The 23163-nt window shown below is 46.1% G+C and overlaps 1 protein-coding gene across 3 annotated transcripts in view; it reads right to left on the reverse strand.

Moving 5' to 3' along the window:
* EFCAB6 (EF-hand calcium binding domain 6) overlaps positions 1–23163 on the reverse strand; it is a 324265-nt gene that overhangs the window by 44622 nt on the left and 256480 nt on the right. For all 3 annotated transcript variants that reach the window (XM_011984010.1, XM_011984009.1, XM_011984011.1), the window contains 2 exons: positions 16419–16614; positions 13429–13620 (listed from right to left, as the gene is read on the reverse strand). In XM_011984010.1, coding sequence (XP_011839400.1) covers positions 13429–13620; positions 16419–16614 — 388 coding nt within the window. The remainder of the gene's footprint in view (positions 1–13428; positions 13621–16418; positions 16615–23163) is intronic.

Consider the following 23163-nt stretch of genomic DNA (forward strand, 5'->3'; position numbering starts at 1 on the left):
GAGGCAGCCCAGGTAGGGGGCGGGAGGGAGGCGGCCCTGGTTGGGGGTGGGAGGGAGGCAGCCCAGGTCAGTAGGGGAGGGCAGCAGCCCAGTGGAGCGTGGCCTGCTGTCTCTCTTATAGTCCTTGCCTCTGCTCAGGGTCTCTCCAGGTAGGCACAGCATGGCCCCTGCGGCTATCTGGGAAGAGCCCTTCAGGGAGGCACAGTGCTGGGATTTCCAGCCCGGGTCCTGGCCTCCTGCACCAGCGCCAGACCTGCCCTCATTCAGCGCCTCACAGGGTGCACTCCTGAGCAGGAGGCAGCACCAGTAACCCAGGTGCCGCCTGCCAGGGCAGAAGGAATGTGGCCAGGGCCAGCCTAGGCTGGAGGAGAGGGGCTTGGGCCTGAAGAGTGGGGACAGTCCATCATAAACCCGGGGCTCAGGCTGCCCCTATCTTGTGACCTTGGGTAAGATGCACCCCTAAACTGGCCTCCCTGTCCTCACTGGGGTAAAGTGGAAATAAAAACAGCCACCTCTTTGGAAAGTTCAAGAGTGGAGGACTGCTTGAGCTCAGCAGCTTGAGACCAGCCTGGGCAACGTGACAAAACCACGTCTCCACAAAAAATACAAAAATTAGCTGGGCATGGCAGACACCTGTGGTCTTAGCTACTTGGGAGGTTGAGGTGGGAGGATCACTTGAGCTTGGGAGCTGACACCACGGTGAGGCCTGATCTTGCCACTGCATTCTAGCCTTGACGACAGAGCAAGACCCTGTCTCAAAGCAAAACCAAAACCAAAAACAAACCAGCCACCTCAAGAGCAGGCCTGGGATTTCACCAACAGAAACCCTCAAAGTGTGTGGCCCAGAGCCTGCCACGCTGCTGCTGCTGGTGGTGCTGGTGATTACAGATATTTCTGCAGGAGCTGGGAACTCAGACAGATGTGGGTCGAGCCCTCTTCCTGGCTAACACCAGGCTATCATGGATGATCAGAGGATGGTGCATCCTGGTCCATTACTGCCTGCAGCTCAAACCACCCAGCCAAGGAGTTGGAGGCACTTGGAAGGCAGAAGCCAGGTCTGAGACTTGGTCATAGGAACCCAGGCACACAGTGGCCATGCCACAGAACTGTGTCTCTTGACCGGCTGCCATGAGCTCTGGGCAGCAGGGCTGTGGGGGTCGAATCACAGGCTCGAATTGAGCCAAGGGCCCCGGGCCACCGTCCTCTAGCTGCAACTCACTAAGGCAATCACTTCACCTCTTGGCTTCCGTCCTACATCTGAGAAATGGGGATAACCACGACAGTTAGAGAGAACTACCCTGCCAGAGTCACTCCGGGAAAAGACAGACATCTTCCAGGACACCCTCCATGCACTTCAGGAAGGAGCTGCTGACCAGGCGCAGTAGCTCACACCTGTAATCCCAGCACTTTGGGAGGCCAAGATGGGTGGATCACTTGCGGTCAGTAGTTCAAGATCAGCCTGTCCAACATGGCGAAACGCCGTCTCTACTAAAAATACAAAAATCAGCAGGGTGTGCTGGCCCACACCTGTAATCTCAGCTACTTGGCAGGCTGAGGCATGAGAATCACTTCAAACTGGGAGGTGGAGTTTGCAGTGAGCCGAGACTGTGCCACTGTACTCCAACTCCAGCCTGGGTGACAGAGCAAAACTGTCTCAAAAAAAAAAAAAAGGTGCTGATCTCCCTGGCATCTGAGACAAAGGCAAATTAACTTTTGTCCTCCAAGGAACTCACCTGTGTGGCGGGGAAAGCTCTAAGGGAGAGGTTTCCTTACTCAACGCAAGCCAGGGGCAGGAGCCAGCCGCGAGGTGACAGTCAATCCCAGTGCAAGAACCGGCTAGAGAGGAGAGGACAGGCGCCCTAAGGGTCAAGTGAACCTGAAATGTTGTTAGTTCACATTTGGTTTTACTATCCTCCTGTTTCAGCAGCTGTATGAGGTGGCCGCAGTAAAGAGCCCTCTAATGTCCTGTCAGTATGTCCAGCCTTGTTCTAGGCTGGCTTTAAAATCAGTTTTCCACCAACCTGTATCCTGAACGACTTCTATGGACGACTGGGAAGAGAGAACTTTATAGAAGGGGGTGGTAGACTTGTCAAATAAAGCCACAGAGCTGGAGAGGCAGTGGTGCACATCCGTCTGCTTTCTTGGGGTCTGTCGCCTCCACGGCCCCCCTGCTTCTGTTCACCCTGTGCACATGCCCTTGGCGGGGGGCTTTGTGGCGGCTCCCACTACAGAAGCTGAGAGTATTTCCCCACCCCTTGGCTTTGGGTTCCGCCATATGTCATGCTTTGGCCAGTGGAATGTGGGTAATTACAAAGTGACGGAAGGATGAAGGAGCTTTTGCATAACTGGGCAAGCCCTCTTGCACCTATGCCGTTGCCTTAGAAGACAGGCTGTGGCCATCACACAGGACCAAGGAGGAGGATGAGAGAGGCGAAGGGCAGAGTCATCCCAGCCAAGACGGCAGAGCTTAGTCCAGCCTAGATCAGCCCCCACAGCGGTGAAAACTGAATGGGTGTTATTGTTTTGGGGCGCTGAGGGTTTATGATTGCTTGTTACATAGTGATAGCTGACTGCTGCAGTAAGAAGTAAAAGGGATGAGCTCAGAATACAGAGAGGACAAAGAAGCTGTTGAGCACAGATGGCGTTTTAGTCGTCAGCCTTCCACGAAATGGACGTATTGCAAAGGGGCTTTGTGGCCCTCGGCGGGTATCCAAGATGGCGGTCACCCACCTGAGAGCAACAGGTTGTGACCAAGTGGTTAGCAAGGTCCGTCTAGCTGCTAGACTAGAAATACATCTGCATATTAATGTAATTATGAAGGTTATGATTAGCTCATCTGACTGTATGATTCACATACTAAGTTTTGTTCTGAATACTTGCAGAGATATTTATATAGTTTTTTTTCTATGATTCTTTACAGGAGAAAAAAAGATAGTCCTGTAACTTCACACAGAATAAGAACTCAGCAGGTAGCAAAAACTCCTAATTAGAAACACTCAGTAAAGAATTCCTCACTTCCTTTTAAAGAATGGTGTAATTACTTTTAAGAATTGAAAAATTGCTTCATTTGATCAAATATTTTGATTAGCAAAGAAATTAATTGTACTGTATCTTCATTTGTATTTACAGTGAATAAATGAATGCTAAAAATAACAACAGCAGGAAAACTGCCTGTCAAAAAAAAAAAAAAAAAGATAAAACATTAAAAAATCCAGATGAAAATAAAGTGGAAGCTCTGAGGAAGCTGCCTGCTACAGACCTCGCTGCCGGATCAAGAAACACGCTGGCCTCTGAAGGGCTCCGCACATGCCTGAGGGGAACCTCTGGTGTGTCAGGAGGTCGGGCCCAGGTGACTGCCCGATGGGAGTAGATACTCCAGCACAGTGTTTGCACAAGTGAGGCAGTTTCATCAGAATTCCAGGCACAGTTCCAGACTTTCTGGTGGCATAACTGCTGCCCAGGCCTGGGATCTCTTACCACACGAGGATTCCTTCTGGGCAATGAACAATAGCTAATCCGAAGATTCCAGAACTTCCTTTGCAAAGACCATCAGTCAAGTCAAGCTTCAAGTGAATTCAACCAGTGCTTACTGAAAACTGACCCCAGAGTACCCGTGGCCTTCCTTCCTGTGTCTCCTTTACCCTGGCACTGGGCTGGGCAACAGGGAATCTTCTCTGGTCCTCACATCACCCTGCGAGGCAGCCAGGGCTCTCCCTGCTGTGTAGACAAAGTAAGTGGGGCTTGGTTCCAAGCTCCTGCCAGCCGGTGCTGGAGATGGAGATTGTTTGACTCCAAAGCCACGCTCCTCTGATTTCAGCACAAGTTCAACCACCTAGCACATGTGCAAGAACGCAGAAGCCTCTGAAAATCCAAAGTCCGCAACACTGATGAGGGCTCATGACATGCCAGGCACACTCCCAGGCAGGAGTGACAGAGCAGTGAACCAAAACCCCTCCCCTGGAGAAGCTGATGTTTTGAGACACCCACCCAGGGAGGCAAGCAAGGGTGGAGTGGACCACCCTACTAGCTCGGCCCCTTGGCTCTCCTCACAGAATCCTTTGCCATGGGCCTCCCCCACTGCCCTGCCCTGGCCATGCCCAAAGTGTGGTGCCTCCCAATCCCCGGGCTCTGCAAGCACTAACTCTCCTCCCAGGAAGCCCCATCTCCTGGGATCCACCTGGGCTGGCTCCTCAACTCAAGCTTCTAGACTCGGTGCAAGCTCATCAGAAAGCCGTTTCTGCCCATCCTTCCCCCACTCACAGAGTTAGATCCTCCTCCTCCTCGTCATCCTCCTCGTCCTCCTGCTCCTCCTCCCAGCTCTCTGTGCTTACCTCAGTCATACAGCTTGACGTTCACAAAGGATCTATGCTGAGGCCTTTGCAAACACCGATTCACAAATCCTCCAGTTGCATCGAATTGCCATACAATGCAAAGAAATAAAAGGGAAACATTTAAGCCGCCCTTCGACCCTTTAATGATTCAATAAATTCATGGGTGAAGTCATTTATAAAAACTATTAAAATAAATTATTCCACCTAAATAAATTCTATGCCACCTAATCACATCATTACTGAACATTAAACATGCACTCACTGGAATAGGATAGAATACAAAAATAATAAGGAATGCAAATGTTTGGTGTTTGCTGTGTTAGGTACCGGGCAAAGCTCTTTCTGCATTCACTTGCTTAATCCGAACAATGAGCCTAGGAGGCACACACCAGACAGTTCTCATTGCTCAGGAAGGGAGCAGGGAGCATGGACCTTGGAACTGGCTGGCATTTGAATCCCAGCACTAGCATTTCTAACGGTGTGACTGGGAACAAATGCTTCTACCTCTCTGTTTCCTCCTCTGGTACCCAGAGTACCAGTGGCCTTCCTTCCTGCATCTCCTTTACCCAGGCACTGAGCTGGGCAACAGGGAATCTTCCCTGGTCCTCACATCACCCTGCGAGGCAGCCAGGGCTCTCCCTGCTGTGTAGACAAAGTAAGTGGGGCTCGGTTCCAAGCTCCTGCCAGCCAGTGCTGGAGATGGAGATTGTTTGACTTCAAAGCCACGCTCCTCTGATTTCAGCACAAGTTCAACCACCTACCACATGTGCAAGAACGCAGAAGCCTCTGAAAATCCGAACTCCGCAACACTGATGAGGGCTCATGACATGCCAGGCACACTCCCAGGCAGGAGTGACAGAGCAGTGAACCAAAAGCCCTACCCCTGGAGAAGCTGATGCTTTGAGATGTCCACCCAGTTTCCTCCTCTGAAAGTGAGGCTCCTTGGCCCTGCCACAAGCCTGAACCCCAGGACCTGGCCCAGAGCCAGGCACACATTCTCATTCTCACTTGCTGAGTATGGAGTGTTGAGATTCGTCCAGTCCAGGGCAGCATCCTGAGCCAGAACATAAGCAGCCACACTGCAAGTTACCTTCCTGGGAGTGTGATGATAGTTAAGATGCTGGTAACATCTGAATTCTGGATTTTCTCTGCAAGACTTACTCGGGACAATACATTCTTGGATTGGTGTCTGGCTTCCTGATGGGATCATGACCTTGTAGAATCACTGGTGCCGCTCAACTCTGATGCTTACTTAATTGATCCACAAATGGTTGTCGTGGCTCTGGAGGGACCAAATGAATGGGGAGCCTGCCTGGGCTGGTGGCACCATTGTCCATTTCGTTTGAACATACAGAGGGCTTCCCGTGGAGGCTAGGAATCAAGAAGAATCCTGATCCGGATTCAGGGGAATGAGGCGGGAGTGCTCTGAGGATGCCGGAGCGAGTGATTAACACAAGGCAGGTGCTGGAGGTGAGCAGGGCCCCTGCACCATGCACTTCCGTGGAGCCTGGCTGAGGTCCTGCCACGGGGTGTGCTGCATAGGGCTGGGGCACAAGGGAGAATGAGACCTCATCCCTGCCCTTGGGGACATGGGACTCCTGGGTGTGAGAAAATTCAACCACACAAATTAAAACGACTACCAGAAATTCTGTCTGATGTGCTTCTTCCAACCTCACCAACAGGTTCATGATAGCCTTGTCTTCTGCCTGACACAGCTGTGTTTGAAAGGGGGCCTCTCTGTTGGGGAAGGGGGCCCATGTGACCACCCTTCATGGGGCCCAGGTGGGGAAAGCCTGGTGTGGCCCCCTCACATTCCTGCACGAGGCATCAGAAACTGTGCCTCTCTCCCTTTGGCGGCCGGCCCTGTGCTACTTCCAGCAGAACTTGCCTGGCAGGTGCCGAGTTCCTACCCTGTCCATGCCACGGGGAACTGGGGTTGGGGGGGACTCATACTCCTTCCTAAAGGGAGGCTTCAGAGCCAGGCCGGACCCAGGACACATGCGTGGAGGAGTTGCAGTGTTGCCACAGCCAATCAGGACTCGGGAGAAAGTTCGAACAGCAGAAGAATAGCTCTGTAGCACGCTCAGTGAGAGCGAATCTTAGCAGCCTGTGCAACCTCACTGCCGACCTTCTGTGATGATGTGACTTTCATTCTGTTGCTTTTATCACTATAGCTGGCTTTAAGGAGGCGATCCATATTAGTGCAGATACTGGGGCAGTGCTAGGACCTGTGTAGACACAGATGCTCTAGAGGAAGCAGACACCACCCATGCCAAGGACCCTGGGCTTCCCCCAGGAGGGCAGCCAGCTCACCAAGTTCAAAGGCTGAGGAGAAGTGGATGCGTCAGGTCCGCCTGGTTCCTGATGGATCACCACGTGACGACGCCTGTAGGCCCTGCTGGGTGGCCTGGAATAATACTCCTTCTGCCTCAGCGTGGCACAGGGGGCCCAGCAGCCCCTGCCCCCTGGCCTGTCACCAAGGCCCCCCGAAAGTCGTTACCCCTCACGACTTGCCACAGTGCCACCCACCTACAGGACAGCAGGTAGTGAATTTTGCATTGGCAAGTAGAGAGTGAGTGAAATTCAAGGGAAATAGTTAAAATCGCTGAAATTCCATCAAGAAGACTTAGCTTTTCTTGCCATCAAGAGCAAGGGTAAATAACAGGAATGCTAATACCTTAATAATTTACTTAATTTATTTACAATTATCTTGGAGCCCTTTCCTGAAAAGGAAACTTCCCCATTCTTTATCATATTTATTAAAAATACATGGACACCATTATATTTACAATAAAAAGCAAGATAAATTGAAGTAACACTGTTGGCAGTGTATAAATATGATGTTCATAAAAGATTACAAACATTTTGATGTACTTTGCCGTAAGTCCCTTTGGTTGAAAACTACATTCTTCAATTCTCTATTGGAACAAAAACCATCTTCAAGTTATTTAACATATAACTGAATGACTTTTGAGATCATATATTTCCACACAAAGTGAGGAAAGATTTCATTGGCTCTCTGCTTGCTAGAATGCGACAAAATAATTACTCTGGATTGAATAAGGGTGTGTTTTGTTAAAAAAATTCCATTATTTCCATGGTAATAAAGTAGAAAGATTTTATATGGGTTTCTACTATGTCTTTTAAAAATTCTATTTCTGCACTGAGCGTTATTTTTACACTCACTGAAGAAACTGAAATTGCACTTTAAGATTTAAGGAAATGTTAAACGGGAACGATTTTCTAAAAACAAGGTGATACTCTACACTTTGCACATGGCACTTTGAATGTAAAATGTTTTTCTAGAAGTGAAGAAGGGGTATTTGCTGGCAAGAGAAATCCAGATGATGTTTTTCCAGTTTGTGGGAATCTCATGAGTGTGCTGCCGTTTAGGTCTTCTCTCTCTCTCTCTTTTTTTTCCTGTTTTGCTTTTTCACCAACCCACTGGGTAGCATTTTTTGCTTCGATGCCTTGTTCCCCTTTTGTGTCATCTAGGCCAGTGCTTCTCATCTTGAAAGGGGGTGTGATGGCTTCCAGGTGCATGGGACCAACTCCTTGCTCCCGTCTGAAAAGACACACGTCGCCTTCCCTTCCCGGAAGCTTGCAGGCCTCTGTGCCTCCTGGGCTGGTTCTCAAGCCCAGGACGGTGCCAGGAGGATGACCCCCAGGCCTGCTGCACAGCAAGACTCCTGGGCTTGCCCACCATGGAGCCCTGGGGTGGGCTGGTCTGCACAGCAGCAGCCTGGGACCCGCACTTGAAGAAGCACTGTCTGATTTGAGTGGTGCTTAACGAAGCAGTATAAGGAAGGAGCAAGGACGGGGGAGGACTCGTGGTCAAGCCACACAGCAGGGGCAGGAAGCCCGCGGCCCTTGCTGTGAGAAGAGCTCAGATCATTTTCACGTGCTGCTGTGACAGGCAGAGGAGGCATAAGAATAACAGGAGTTTTGGAAGACAGATTTGATGGCATACCCAATAGAAGAAATGGATTATGAGTAGGTGTAAAATTGTCATCTTTACTCTCTGTGTGCTTTCAGTCTACGCAAGGTCTTAGGCAACGTCTTAACTACAATTCCAGTTTTTCTCTCTCCGAGAATGGATTGCTTTGGCTAGGGATTACTCACGGTGAACTTGCTTTGCGGGGAGAGTTGCTGACTGTCTTAATTACATTTTGGTAATCTCCTTTTAATTACTTACCTCCTGTGCATCCCCCAGAGGAAAAGGATGGGTGGTATCATATTTAATGAGCTTAAGGATGATGCATTAACTACTCCTATTATTTGTTACTTCTTTTCCCTTCTATTAGAAAAACACAGCAACCCGGGGTTAAACTGGAGAAGTTCATGATGAATGCGGTCGGGGATTCCTCCCCAGCTGCCTTCCCCTGCAGCCGCCCCGGAGGAGGCTGGCCGGCTCCCTCGCTCACGAGTCCTCAGCGATTCTTCTTTATTCAGACAAAGGGACCTAAACTCTGAAAGTAAGGTTGCAGGACCCAGGTGGTCTGTCTCTGCCACCATCTCCTGCTCCCTGCAACTAAACAGGACAAAAGAAAACTCACACCTACTCTGTCATTCACTATGAACAGAACTGCTTGCTCTGTGGTCACCCCCTCCTCCTGCCACATCATGTTCCTTGCAGTTTTGTGCTGCCCTTCCAGCCCAGAAATCGTTTGCTCAAGGATTTACTCATCCTCCTGGTAAATGCACGCTCTTCCGATTTGTCTGAGCTCAGGTGTTAGCTTCTTGGCCAGGTGCATCGTCCTAGGCCAATTTAGGGGGTTGATCCCATTGAATTCCCAGAAAACAGATCACACACTGATGGGACAGGGCAGGAGGTGGCCGGTGCAGGGACGCATGCCGCAGGGACAGTGCCACCTCTGCATCCACGGTTCCCAGCCCACCGTGATCAATCCCTGTCTCCAAGCACATTTCTCCTCTTCACTCTTGCTGCAATTCTCCTCACTAGGATGTTGAGCAGGTGCTTCTGGAGGTGAAGGCGACTCTTTGCCAAGAGAACTGGGCAGAACTAACCAATGTTGGGGGAGGCAAGCTGACAGTACATAAAGCTTTCGGAATGTTCTCTCCTTGGTCCAGCAATTCTAGGATCAGCAGAGGCTCCTTGCGACTTGTGCATGAGGACACTCAGGCCACGCTGAGGGGGGACAGCAGACGTGGAGCTTCAAGCCCGGTCTTCTCCACTTGCAGGTCCTTTAGGGGTATTTTGTTATAGCTCCTGAGCAGCCTAAGACAGCCCCATGTCAGTCCCCATGTCACTCAGAGTCAAAGCCAAAGTCTTTACAAGGACTCTAAGCCTAGGACCGCCTGGCTCCTTCACTCCCTGGCCCCATCTCCTTACACCTCTCCTTCATCTGCCCCCAAACCAGTTGGCCCCTTCCTGCGGGTGCCATTACACTAGCGGTGCCGGCCAGTCCCTCACCTGATGTCACTGCTCACTCCCTCCCCTCCCCATTGCTTGGATGTCACCCCTCGTCAGGCCCTCCCTTCTGCTCTGCTCCATTTTTCTCCCAGCTGCTGCTGGAACCTGACATGTGACTGAGTCACTCACTCCTGCTCTGTCTCCCTCACTAGAATGGGGCTTCTGGAGGCAGGGACAGCATCTGTTTAGTTTGCTGCTAAACCTGGCACGCAGCTCAGTGCCTGGTACACACTGGCCATGGGAAACACGTGTCATGAGAGAGTGAATGAACCCACACGATGGAATGGCGCATGCTAGATGGAATTCATGCTTTACAGGAAAATGAAGACCCCAGAGAACGCCAGTGCTACACAGGAGGCGAAAAGGCAGAAGAGAACAGGCCAGGGGACCCTGGAGGAGAGGCCAGCAGAGCTGGAAGAGGAGAGCAGGATCCCTGATCTGTCACATCAGCACATCAGTGAATAATGCCTGAGACTGATCATTTAGGAAATGGCAGCGTAAGAATATTACTGAGAGACAGGAACATATGCAGCTGAAGAAACAGCAAAAAAACAAAATAAAAATAAAAGTGATTGCTCTTGAGGAGCAGGACTGGAAGTTAAATGGGTAAGTCAAGTGATCTCTGTTTTTAAGTGTTTTGCAACAATTCAATTTTATTTCTATATGGGCATATGTTACTTTGATACAAATGAAAAATGTTTGTTAAAAAAAAGACTTGCAAGAGTTCAGAACACAACCCCCAAACTCAGCAGCATACATGGTCTGTCCTCAACCCTACTCCTAAAGGACATTTGTATACTAAAAAGGGGCCAAGTGCAGTGGCTCACGCCTGTAATCCCAGCACTTTGGGAGGCCGAGGCTGGTGGATCACCTGAGGTCAGGAGTTCAAGACCAGCCTGACCAACATGGAGAAACTCTATCTCTACTGAAAATACAAAAATTAGCCAGGCATGGTGGTGCATGCCTGTAATCCCAGCTACACAGGTGGCTGAGGCAGGAGAATCGCTTGAACCCGGGAGGCGGAGGTTGTGGTGAGCCAAGATCGCGCCATTGCTCTCCAGTCTGGGTAGCAAGAGTGAGAGTCTGTCTCAAAAAAGAAAAAAAAAAAAAGGGCTGGGCGCAAACATGCCGAAGTATTAACACTAGTTGTCCCAAGGGGTGATTTTAATTATTTTCTTCAACTGTATCAGCATATTCCAAACAGTATATAATGGACATAAACAATTTCTATGAATGTTAGCTTAAATCATATGAAATTGTCAACATTCAACCATTTATGACTTTAAAAATGGTAATTTCATATAATCCAACCCAATAGAACAGAATTATTTAAAAAATATATAAGGGGCTGCTTTTAAGGTCAATAAAACGACTCCTACCCCTTGACTCCAGTTATTTTATTTCTTGGATCTTTCCTAAGGAACGAATCCAAAATGTGGATACAGATTTACATACAAAGTGTTCACTGTAAGTAACAGAGGCAAAAGCTGGAGGAAAACATCCTAAATGCTTAAAAATAAGGGTGTGGGTGGAATGTGATATAGACCTTTTAGCTGATGTTTGGGAAACCTTTAAGTGACATGGTACAATTTAACATTAAGTGAAAAAAAGCAGGATACATGAATATATATATATTCATATATATATATATGCTGTCATCTCCACTCTGTTAAAAAAAATGCATTAGAAATAGGAAAAAAGAAAAAAAGATCTCTAAGGCAGGATGGTGCTTAGAAAGAACACCAGCTCTGAAGGCGAACTCTGGCTTGCCACTCTTTGCTGAGCTCAGGTGGTCAGGTGGCTATTTGATTTCCGAGAGCCCGTCTACTCCGCCTTCCCCAACGGGCAAGACAGTGAGACGAGAACGTACACGTGAAGGGCCCAGAGCTCAGTAGGTGCTCACTAAACGGTGGCCAAGGTTGTTCTTGTCATAATCCCCATCATCATGGGGTCTAGATTACTGCTATCCTTTTTACATATATTTTTTGCATTGTCCGCGATGTCTCTCGTGAATATGTATTCCTTTTAAAATGACACACACACACACACACACGCACACACACGCACACAATCATAAAAATAGCAAGGGTCACTATAAAACAAGAGCAAAGACAAGCCACAGACCAGCGGAAGGTATTTGCAACCCACATGCCAACCAAGGGCTGAAAGCCTTTCAGGTCATTTGTAGACGACGAGACCTGAATAGCTGACAACCCATGGAAGTGTTTGACCTGACTAATGATCAGATGGCAGAAGTTAAAACATTTAACAAAACCAAGGGACAGCAGGGATGTGTAGTGTCAGGAACTCTCCTGTACCATGGGTGAGGCTGTACACTGGCACAGTCACTTAGAAGAACGCTGGCCGTTTCTGGGAAGTTGAACATGGACCCGCCCTCCCATCAGCAATTCCAGGCAGAGGAGCTCCAGTGTGTGCACACAAGGAGACAGGCACGGAAGGGGGACTGGTGCTTTGCTTGTAATGAAGGAAACTGAGAACAAGCTGCACATTCGTTAACTGGAGGGTGACGACCGAATGGCACAATCATATATTCAGTTAATAGACTGGATTTTTTTTTGTTTTTGTTTTGAGACAGAGTCTTGCTCTGTTGCCCAGGCTGGAGTGCAGTGGTGCAATCTTGGCTCACTGCAACCTCCGCCTCCTGGGTTCAAGTGATTCTCCAGTCTCTGCCTCCTGAGTAGCTGGGATTACAGGTACCCACCACCACACCCAGCTATTTTTTTTTGTATTTTCAGTAGAGACAGGGTTTCACCATGTGGCCAGGCTGGTTTCAAACTCCTGACCTCAGGTGATCTGCCCACCTCGGCCTCCCAAAGTACTGGGATTACAGGCATAAGCCACCGACTTTTTATAGCAGCTTAAATGCATCAACTAAAGCCAATATATTAACATGGATAAATCTTAAATACATTACTATAAGCAAGAAAAAATAAGTGCAGATACAACATTCAATATCATATCACTTATATAAAGCTTAAAAATATGCAACACAATAGTGTATTTTGTTCAGAAACATCCATCTAAATGGCAAAAATGAAAAAAAATCACAAAACCCACAGTGTTTAGGCACCTGGAGTCAGGCTTACAAATCAGCCCCACCACTCACTAGCTGTGGATAATACTTTATGTCTCCGTGCTAAGGCCTCGTCTCTCAACTGGGGATATTAATAGCTTGTATCTCACAGTGACCTCAACATGATTATACATGTTAATATATAGACAACGGACTAGAAACAGTGGCAGGTACACAGAAGACATGCTAGAGTGTTTGCTGCTATGATTCACCTCAAACCTGAAAAATGTTCGTGCTGTTTGCTTTAGTAATCTCATTCCCCAGGCCATCTTCTGGGGTCTACGACTCCTTAGAACTCTAAAACAACCAGAGAAAACAAGCTCCCAAACTTCTTTGAAAAATAAAATAAAAAAATAAAATAAAATAAATAAAAATTTCCAACAAAGTAAAGGATGCATATTCACCTTCTAATAGTCTGTAGAATTTAGACCAGTGTTTCATTTAGAATGAGCTAATTACATGAGGTGATTGCCAATTTATCTGATATGGTTCTAATCAATTATCCATTTTGTAGAAACTACTTTTAGCTCATTTTCAAAGAGATGCTTATGTGCTGCAGACGTTCTTACCTCCTCAAGGAAACAGCTAAAGTTCTGGAGAAAATATTTCCAATTTATATAGGGGGTTAGATGAATTCTTAGTTTCCTCAAAAAATAATGATACTGATTGTCCGTTAGTTTGTGACAGAAATCCTTAAGAACTTGTCCAAATTCTGTAGACTTTACAAATCCTGTATCCTCTTTATCCAATGCAGAAAATGCCTAAAAAGAAAGAAAAGAAAAAAAGATGGCAAATGCTACTGTCAAATGAATACTTCTAAAACACTTTCCTTAAGTACCGTTTCTGCTGAATGCAAATGAAGCCTAGTGTATAAAAACACCTTGTAAATTCTAAATTACTAAATAAATGCACCATTATTGAAGGACTGAGACAAGTACAATATGAACGCAGTACGGGAGCTTATGAGTTCTAGAGGAAATTCGCCTTACTTGCTCCTATTTGGATGTGAGGAGGAAGGAGAATAAAGAGGAATCCTGGCCTGAAGCACCCATAACTGTCCTGATGGAAGCCTCACCCCTGCTCCCAGGATCCCTGTTTTACAGAACAGAGCAGAGAGTAACTTGCTCAAGCTCTCTTGGCCCTTACATTCTACTTCCTTTAAGTATTAATTAGTTGTAACAGGAGGCTCAGGAGAGACCTCACCGCATCGCATCGGGGCAGGGGTCTCAAGGCAGTAGTCTGACTGGGAGCAGCTGGGAGGAGGGATCAGGGGACCACCGTGACCTCACCACTGTCCTTCACAGCAAGGCTTGTGCATGGCTGCTGTCCTTTCCTGAGTCTCGGCCAGAGCCTGAGTGACCTCGCATCATGAGAAGCTACCCCAGGCCTGTGCTGGAGCAGAGGGAGCACACATTGTGAATCCTACAGTAGAGGAGTTAAACTGAAAAAGTGCAAAAATGTGCTATAAAAAGAAAGCACATTTTTTTTTTCCATCTGTCGAAATAAAATCATTGATTTTTATTGCACCGGGAAATCTGCATCCAGGGGTAGATTAAAATCTTTTTTTAAAGGAAGAATTTAGAGTGCCTGCAAACCCCACACCCTTCTGATTAATTCTCATTCGGGGCTAATTAGGCACACCCCATTGGCCTAACAGGGTGATGGCATATGTGTAATCAAATTAACCTTAAAATGTCAGATGCTTCACATTTTCATGTAGTCCGTGGTAACACGAGGTAGCTGTGTACAGTGGGAAGTCCCCTAGCCAGGAGTTGTTCTGGAAACCTGGGCTCTGCTGCCCACCAGAAGTCCTCAACCTCTCTAAACTTTAGCTTCTTCACTGTAAAGATGGACTTAACTCAGAGGGCAGGTGTAAGTTTTCCTAAGTTTACTGGAAAATGCCCCCATCCAGGTACCTGGCCCCTGGGGATCTCAAATGTTAAGGAGAACGATCATAAGAATGAACACAGCCAATTGGGCCGCAGGGGCAGCAACAGCGGCAGGCTCCAGAGTGAAGAGGAGCCTCGTGTGTCGCTCAGATGGCTGGGCCGCCCCTCCTCACCCCTTCCCTCCCTACTAATCCCTCATACCGGGACTCCGGAGCCCACCTTGCTTCTCTACACCAAGGAAATTGGGATGTGATTTACAAAACAACAAAAAGCTTAAAATAGATCTCAGGAGTGGAGAGTGAGTGATTCCCACCTCCAAGAGTTTGATACCCTAAAAGGGTCACTAGCCTTGATTTCTTCAAAAGTCAAGACACCAAGGTCGATCCTCAAAAGAAGTCATGGGCAGTAGACAGCACATCTCAAGTAAAGATCTTCAGGACTTTAATTCTTCAAACCACCTGGACTGGAAAAGGGCTGTGACAAATCCATTTCCCTTCCTTCTCATGCTCCGGGCTCTGCTCCATAGTCCCTGTGTGACCCTGGGCAGGTTTATTCACGCTGAACCTCAGTTTCCCCTCCTGTAGAGTGGAATCACAAGCCCCACCTTGCAAGGTTATGATCAAAGAGAAAAAGACTCATGAACTCTCATTAGGGCTTGTGGCCCCCAGCGCCCCGGGAAGCCCTCTAGAATGTGTGGAGCCAGGACTCTATGATGTTAGAAGGCATGTTCACTGTGGGGATTGAGAGGCGTTGACTGGATCTTGCAGTCTGGGTTGCTGTGGCTGTTTGGGCTCTGGGTGCCAGCTTCCCACAGGATGGTTCCAATGTGCTGCCTTGTTCATCTCCGACGCCTGCCCTCTGCAGACACATGGGGAAACTCACCTGGGAGCACCACCTCACCAGGAGGCTGGTTCCAAACACAATATCCAAGGACACCAGCACAGTCCACAGCATCATTACTCCACACACAAGCATCATTCCCTACACGCAGGCATCATTCCTTACACGCAGGCATCATTCTGTTCATGCAGGCATCACTCCGTTCACGCAGGCATCACTCCGTTCACGCAGGCATCATTCCTTACACGCAGGCATCATTCACACACACAGGCATCGTTCCCTACATGCAAGCATCATTCCACACACACAGGCGTCATTCCATACATGCAGGCATCATTCCGTACGCTGTCTAAAGCACCATGCAGATGGAAGCTGCAGAATGTCAGCCTACTCAGGTTGCTCCCGGAGGACTTGCTCCTGGAGGACTTCACAATGAAGTCTCTGTGCCACAGCCCAGCCCAGTTCAACCTCTTCAAGGCCACCTTGAGTCCTTCATCTCTGTGGGCCCAGTGCTTGGCTGCGCTGAGAGCTCCCAGGATGTGCTGAGCCCACTCTTGCCCAAGGGCCTCTATTTTCTATCTTTTTTGCCCAGAGTCCCATGACCTCACCCCAGAGTCAGCATTTCTAAATGCTGAGCACTCCCAACTTGGAGAGCACATGCTGGGGTGGAAGAGTGGACACACATTTACTCACATAAAAGCTCTGCTCGTGGTTAACTAGACACCCCAAGGAGAATGAACAGAGATGGGAGGGGTTTCAGGGTGGCGCTGAGAGGTGTTTTCATGAATCAGGATGAGTTTTCACAATAAAGCACTTTCAGCCTGTCATACCATGGACAAAGCCAGCTGGGAGAACTCAACTACTTCCTGGATCTTCCTCACAACCTCCTGTGGATTCAGCGTTGCAAAATTGATTGGCATGCTCTCTTCCTGTTCCTTGGGCTGAGCTCCTGTTGACTTGCTGTTCTCCACTGCTCTCAGGAAGTCGAGGTAATTGACGGAATTATCATGCCGGCTGACTCCCCAGCTTGTCCCAAAAGGAAGAAAAGAACATATTCATTTTAAAAGCCACCCTACTGCTTATTCATTCAACAAACAGTTGCTGAGCACAGAGCAACGTGGGGAAAATGAATAATTTTAAGACACCATTCCCCGCCCTGTAGGTGCAGACATGGTAGTTAGCTCTGCTATCAGGCAGGCACACACATTCTGCAATATAAGGACTCAGGGTGATGAGAGGTGACAGTGCAGTTCACTGACGGCCGGGGGCCACAGCTGCCCGGCCTGAAGACCTGAGGCATGAAGGGATAGCAGGGTTGGTGGCTTTGCAGAAGATGAAGGGAGATGTCTGCTGAGAATCCGGCCCTATGATGGGGGCACATGAAAGTATGTTGGCAGGGATGTGACATTCGCAGAGCAGTATCAAGGGAAGATAAATCTGACAGCGCCTCAAAGACAGTCTGGAAGTGAGACTGTGGGGTGGTGGCAGTGGCGGGAGAGTAGCAGTCTGGATGGGAGGCTCCTGGGGTCATGGAGGCCTTAACTAAGAAGGGCCTGGACTTAGAAATGGCAGTGGGATTTGAAAGAGAGAAAACATGTCAAAGACAGTGAAAAGAAGAAGAGGAAATGAGTAAGAAATATATTAAATTCTCTTTCAGGAGTGGTTGAAATGAAGTTGTCAAGCTGAAAGCAGTCAAAAGATATTTTGCAAAACCTATCTAGCTGAGGATTTTCTCAAATAAAAATTCCACCTGCATCGATGGCTCAGCAAGGACATCCCTGTGGAAACACAGGCTCCTTCATCCCCTTGACTCTGACACAGAAGAAATTACCTAAGTTCTGGAAGACTAAATTGTGAGGTAAAATCCAAAAGTCTCAGGGAACATATAGTATATCTATTAAAGATGCAAAATAATTCAAAATAAAGTTTAATTGCATTCAAAGTTCACATTTCTACAACTTAAATTCCTGGGGAATTGCTGGCACTTAAACACCTAAACTTTCTCTCAGCAGGATTGGGCTCAAGTGTCAACGTAGAAGAGCTTGGAACGCTGGTAAGCTGGAGAGAGAAGTTTCCAGTGATTCAGATATCTGCTTCTAAAGAAGACGAGCCAAGAGCTGAGCTTTTCCAACCCACAGCTGCAGAGCCGCCTTGCACAGGCCCTGCATCGGGTCGGCTTGCATGATGGCGACATCGAGGAAAAGGACAATCAACACTATTTCATCAGCGGGAGAAATTGCCAACGTGGTATTAAAATGTAGTAATAAAATCATATGCATATGCTAATCTCAGTAGTATTTAGAAAAGTCTATTTTGGATCTAGAAAAGAATAATCTACATATAATTACAAATAACAGAGATGTTTATCATCAAGAGGTCTTTGAGAAGAAACAAGCAACTGTGCAATGGATCCTTATTAAGGTTTCAACGCATAAAAAAGTTGATCACCCCCATTGAAAGGTGGGCTTCAGATATCCCACAGTCCTTTTGTTGTTGTTTATAAAAGTATCAAGCCTATGTTTTAACAAGAATCTCTTATAATCATTTAGTTAATTTATCTGCTATTTTTCCATGATTTATTCATTGAATGCATATGAATTCTTGTTCAGCTGGAAATAGATTCAGCGAGAGGAGATCCCGTTTAAGGAAGAAAAAAACATATAGGCATTTGAGGATGAAATGGTCCTTCCTTTCTATACACACACACACACACACACATACACACACACATACATACACACAGGCATTGGACTTCTCATAGTTCAAACACAATAGATCAATGTTTTCAAACTTTTAAGGGAATAATTTTCTTCTTAAGATTCTATGCTCAGACAATCCAGCAATGTGTGCGAAGAAGAATTTAAAAAGTTTAGTTCAATAAGAACTCAGAAAATTTACTTCCTGTCCACTCTTTCTTATGAGATTACTTCAGGAAGTACTCCAGCAAAAGAAGAATGTAAATCAAGAAATACAGAGATGTGGGATATAGGAGACAGGGGATCCAACCTAGGCAATAGTGGAGGCAGCACAGGATGCTCTTTGGATCACAGAACTAGAGCAGGAAAATGGTGGGGGGCAGGGGTAGGTTCTCAAATAGAGATGCCAGCGGAAAAAAACTCAAGAGAGGAGAAAGTGGAATAGAATGCTGGGGAAACCTAAAGGTCAAAAATAATGACCTTTATCTGAGCCCTGTTCTATAAAAAAGTGATGGTTAAATAAATCACCCCAACCTTAATGTCCCTGGATAAGTCTACTGCAAAGAATTACCTTTTCCCCATATGACTTAGAAAAGATTCATAGACACCCCAAGGCTTACCTCTGATAGCAAGGACATACACCCTCCAAATTCCCAGTCTCAGTCTCATAAATTATTAGTTGAGCTGTTTGTTCCCACTGACTAATCTGGACAAAATATCTGCTAACTGACCACAGTTTAGTTAAGCTACTCTCCTTTCTCCAGAACCTTGAACTTGGACCCACCTCAGCCTAAGCCAGCAACAGAATGTGGAATAGCCCCTCCCTAATAGCTCCTCAAGGACTCTGACCACAGGAAAGATGTTTCTTGCTCAGCTGTCTGGTCACACCATCTATTTGTCTTACTTCCCATGCTTGGTTCTTTCTATCCTTGTTTACTCTTCCCTATTAAACAAAAGCCCTCTTCTGCTTGCTCTTTGAGATGCTTACAGATTTCATGGTTGGGGCATTCTCTCTATTGTAATAGTCTTCCTCTCCCTGCTGCAATAGTCTTTTCAGATAAAGGCTCTTTTACCTAAATATGGATTTGTCTTTATTTGACAAGATAAAACAAAGGCAAATATCATAAAGAAAATAAAGAATAAATTAAACTCCAGGAAATAACCTATCCAATAAAATCATAGTATAGATATGAAACAAATTTAAAATATTGCTATGGTCTATTTGTGTCCCCCCAAAATTCATATGTTAAAATGTTAACTCCTAAGGTAATGACCTTTTAGCAGGTGAGTCCTTTGGGAGGTGATTAGTTCATGAAAACAGAGCCCTCATGAATGAGATTAGTGCCTTTATGAAAGAGGCCCCAGAGAGACCTTTGTCCCTTCTGCCACATGAGGTTACAGTGAAAAGACAGACATCTATAGATCCAGGACATTTTCAGCAGACACTAAATCCGCTGGTACCTCAATACTGGACTTCCTAGCCTCCAGAACTGTGAGAAATGAATTTCTGTTGTTTATAAGCCACCCAATTTATATTTTTTTATGGCAGCCCAAAGGGACTGAGACAAATGTGAAATGATTTTCGGCAATTGGTGTGATCTACAAGAGAATCTATTTGATACTAAGGCTAGAGGCTCAGGGATAGTACAACTGGAAAACAAGCTAGTTTTCTTTCATTACCTGACACTGAACAATATTTACATAGTTATAATAAAATGGTATTTAATAGTTTTCAAGTTTTAGAATCAACCTATGAACCAAGCAGGAAGGAACTAGTTGTGGCTGTGGGACAGAAGGTTAAATTTAACTACCTAACCAAAGGAAAAATCAGTGTAGCTGCCAAAAGCTGGACGTGGAAGGAGTGAGGAAAGTGGCAGAAAGAGGAGGAGAAGAATTGAGGTCATGGGGCAAAATGTCACCCTGAAATCTGGAGACACAGGCACATGCAGAGAATCACAGCTGGAGCCTGTTTTCCTGGAGCAAAAGCCTTTGGAGTCACAGGCTGGCAGGAATACTTACATGGTAATCGTGGCAAATTGGTAGAAACTGAGTGTGGACTAGTGTAAGAGCAAGAGATTCCGGGGGCCCAGTGTTAGGTACCTCCCCACCCCCACCACCACTTTCATGAGCTTTAACTTCAGGAGTCTCACTAGCTTCTCAGAGTGAAGACCTGAGAAAGATCCCCTCAGGGTTCTGGCAGGGGAAGGGGAAGAGCAATCCTGGTGAAATATGTCCCGAGCCTTCTCCATAACTACTTTCCAAGGGAAAAGACTTTCTGAGAGCCTTATCTTAGCTTTGGGGGAAGGACAACTAGCCAACTCCAGCCCCCTCTAGCATTCCTGTTTCACCTAAGCAGAAAAAAACTCAATAAATATTTCTAAAGGTTGTAGCCCATGGACTCAGCCCACTAAAAGACAGAAATGTAATCATAAAACTATAGAATGTTTCCCCTCCCCAATATTTTACCACCACATCAACCCAGCTCTAGTGAAATAATAATGGATTACAACTGAAAGAACTGCAAAACACACAGTCTATTTAAGAAGGAGCTCCTAAGGAAACCCATGAAAACAGGCGAGGAGAAAACAAGGATGCTGGAGAAAATTACAGCCTTTGCACCAACAGCTACAGCAAACATTAAACACATCCTAACTCCCAGCCAAATGAACATAAAATCTCTAAAGGCCTATATACCTCAGTTCCTGTCTGGCTTTTAACAACAACAAAAATTACAATGCATATAAAGAAAAGGCACAGTATGAAGAAACCAAGCAAGCTGCAAAAGCAGACTCATATATGACACGTATTTTGAAATTATCAGATAGGGAATTTAAAATAACTATGGTTAATATGTAAAGTGTTCTTATGGAAAAAGTAAACAACATGCAAGAACAAGTGGGCAATGTAATCAGAGATGGAAACTCTAAGAAACAATTAAAAGAAAATGCCAGAAATTAAAACAAAACAAAACAAAACAAAAAAACCACTCTAACAGGAACGAAGAATGGCTTTGATGGGCTCATCAGTAGACTGCACATGGTTGAGGAGAGAATTAGTGAGTTTGAAGTATGTCAGTATGTCAGTAGAAACCTCTCAAACTGAAATGCAAAGAAAAAAAAAAGGATGGGAAGGGGTGGACAGGACAATATATCCAAAGAGTGGGGGAAAATTTCAAAATGTGTAACACTTGCATCGGAATACCAGAAGGAGAAAGAGAAATAAGCAAAGAAACAAAAGAACAAACAAAAGCAAAAACAAAACAAAAAGAAAAACCCACTTTAATTAATAATGGTAGAAACATTCCCCAAATTAAAGGCAGACAGCAAATCACAGATCCAGGAAGTTCAGAGAACACCGAGCAGGATAAATCCCCCCAAATCTATACCTAAACATGCTATATTCAAACTGGAGAAAACTAAAGACAAAGAGAAAATCTTGAAAGAAGCCAGAAAATCTTAGGAAAATACCCTTATCTATAGAGGAACAAAGATAATGAATGATAATACATCAGGCCTCTTGCCAGAAATCATGCAAGCAAGAGGAGAGTGGACTGAAATGTTTGAAGTGTTGAAATATTTCAACAGCTTAAACCTAGAATGCTAAATCCAGTATTCTCTGTCAGAAATAAAGGAGAAATAAAGCCTTTCTCAGACAAAACTGAGAGACTTCATGACCAGCAGCCCTACCATTCAAGAAATGTAAAAAGGCATTCTTCAGACAGAAGGAAAATCATACAGATCTACATCAAGAAAAGAAGGGTGTCAGAGAAAGAATAAGTGATGGTAAAATAACATTTTTTATTTTCTCACTCTGAGTTGATCAATGGAGTAATAATAACCACCATGTGTTGGGTGATTGAAGCACACAGGTAAATGAATGCCAGCCATGTTATCAGGCACAGAAGGGAGAAATCGGAAATACCCTTTTATAAGTTTTCTGTACTTCCCACTAAGTTGTATTGTGTTACTTAAAGGTGGGCTTAGGCTAGCTCTAAATGTATACTGCAAACTCTTGAGCAATCACTGATTTTTTTTTTTTTTTTTTTTTTGTGACATGGTCTTGCTTTTTTTGCCCAGGCTGGAGTACAATGGTGCAATCGTAGCTCACTGCAGCCTTGAATTCCTGGGCTCAAGGGATAAAAAATGTTTTAAAGAGGAAAGGGGCCAGACGCGGTGGCTCACGCCTGTAATCCCAGCACTTTGGGAGGCCGAGGCGGGCGGATCACGAGGTCAGGAGATTGAGACCATTCTGGCTAACACGGTGAAAACCCATCTCTACTAAAAATACAAAAAATTAGCTGGGTGTGGTGGCAGCTGCCTGTAGTCCCAGCTACTCGGGAGGCTGAGGCAGGAAAATGGCATGAACATGGGAGGCGGAGTTTGCAGTGAGCCGAGATCGCGCCACTGCACTCCAACCTGGGCGACAGAGTGAGACTCCATCTCAAAAAAAAAAAAAAAAGAGGAAAGGGGTGCTGATATTCTCCCCCTTACAAAGTAAGGGACATAAGAGTCATGTATTCTGTCAGCACAGCAAAATTATATAGACAGAAATAGGAGTCAGAGGAGGCAATTAGCTCAAGTTGTTTCAGGGTAAAAGTGCACGAGAATAAGACTTCCAGTCAAATACAGTGGCTTGAACACACATATCTAGTTCTGTTACCACTCAAAACTCTTCTAAAATGACAGAAAAGGGAGTTTTAAAAGGTATAAAACAGTGGTTTTCAAGGTGGGGTGCAAGAGTCCAGCAGCATCAGCATCACCTGAGCCCTTGTTATGAATGCACATTCTCGGGCCCCACTGAATCAGAAACTTTGGGGGAGGGGCCCAACAATCTTGAGTTTTAATGAGCCCTTGCAATGATTCCAATGCTTGGAGTTTGC

The sequence above is a fragment of the Mandrillus leucophaeus genome, unplaced genomic scaffold, assembly GCF_000951045.1.
Source record: "Mandrillus leucophaeus isolate KB7577 unplaced genomic scaffold, Mleu.le_1.0 Scaffold26, whole genome shotgun sequence".
NCBI lineage: Eukaryota > Metazoa > Chordata > Mammalia > Primates > Cercopithecidae > Mandrillus > Mandrillus leucophaeus.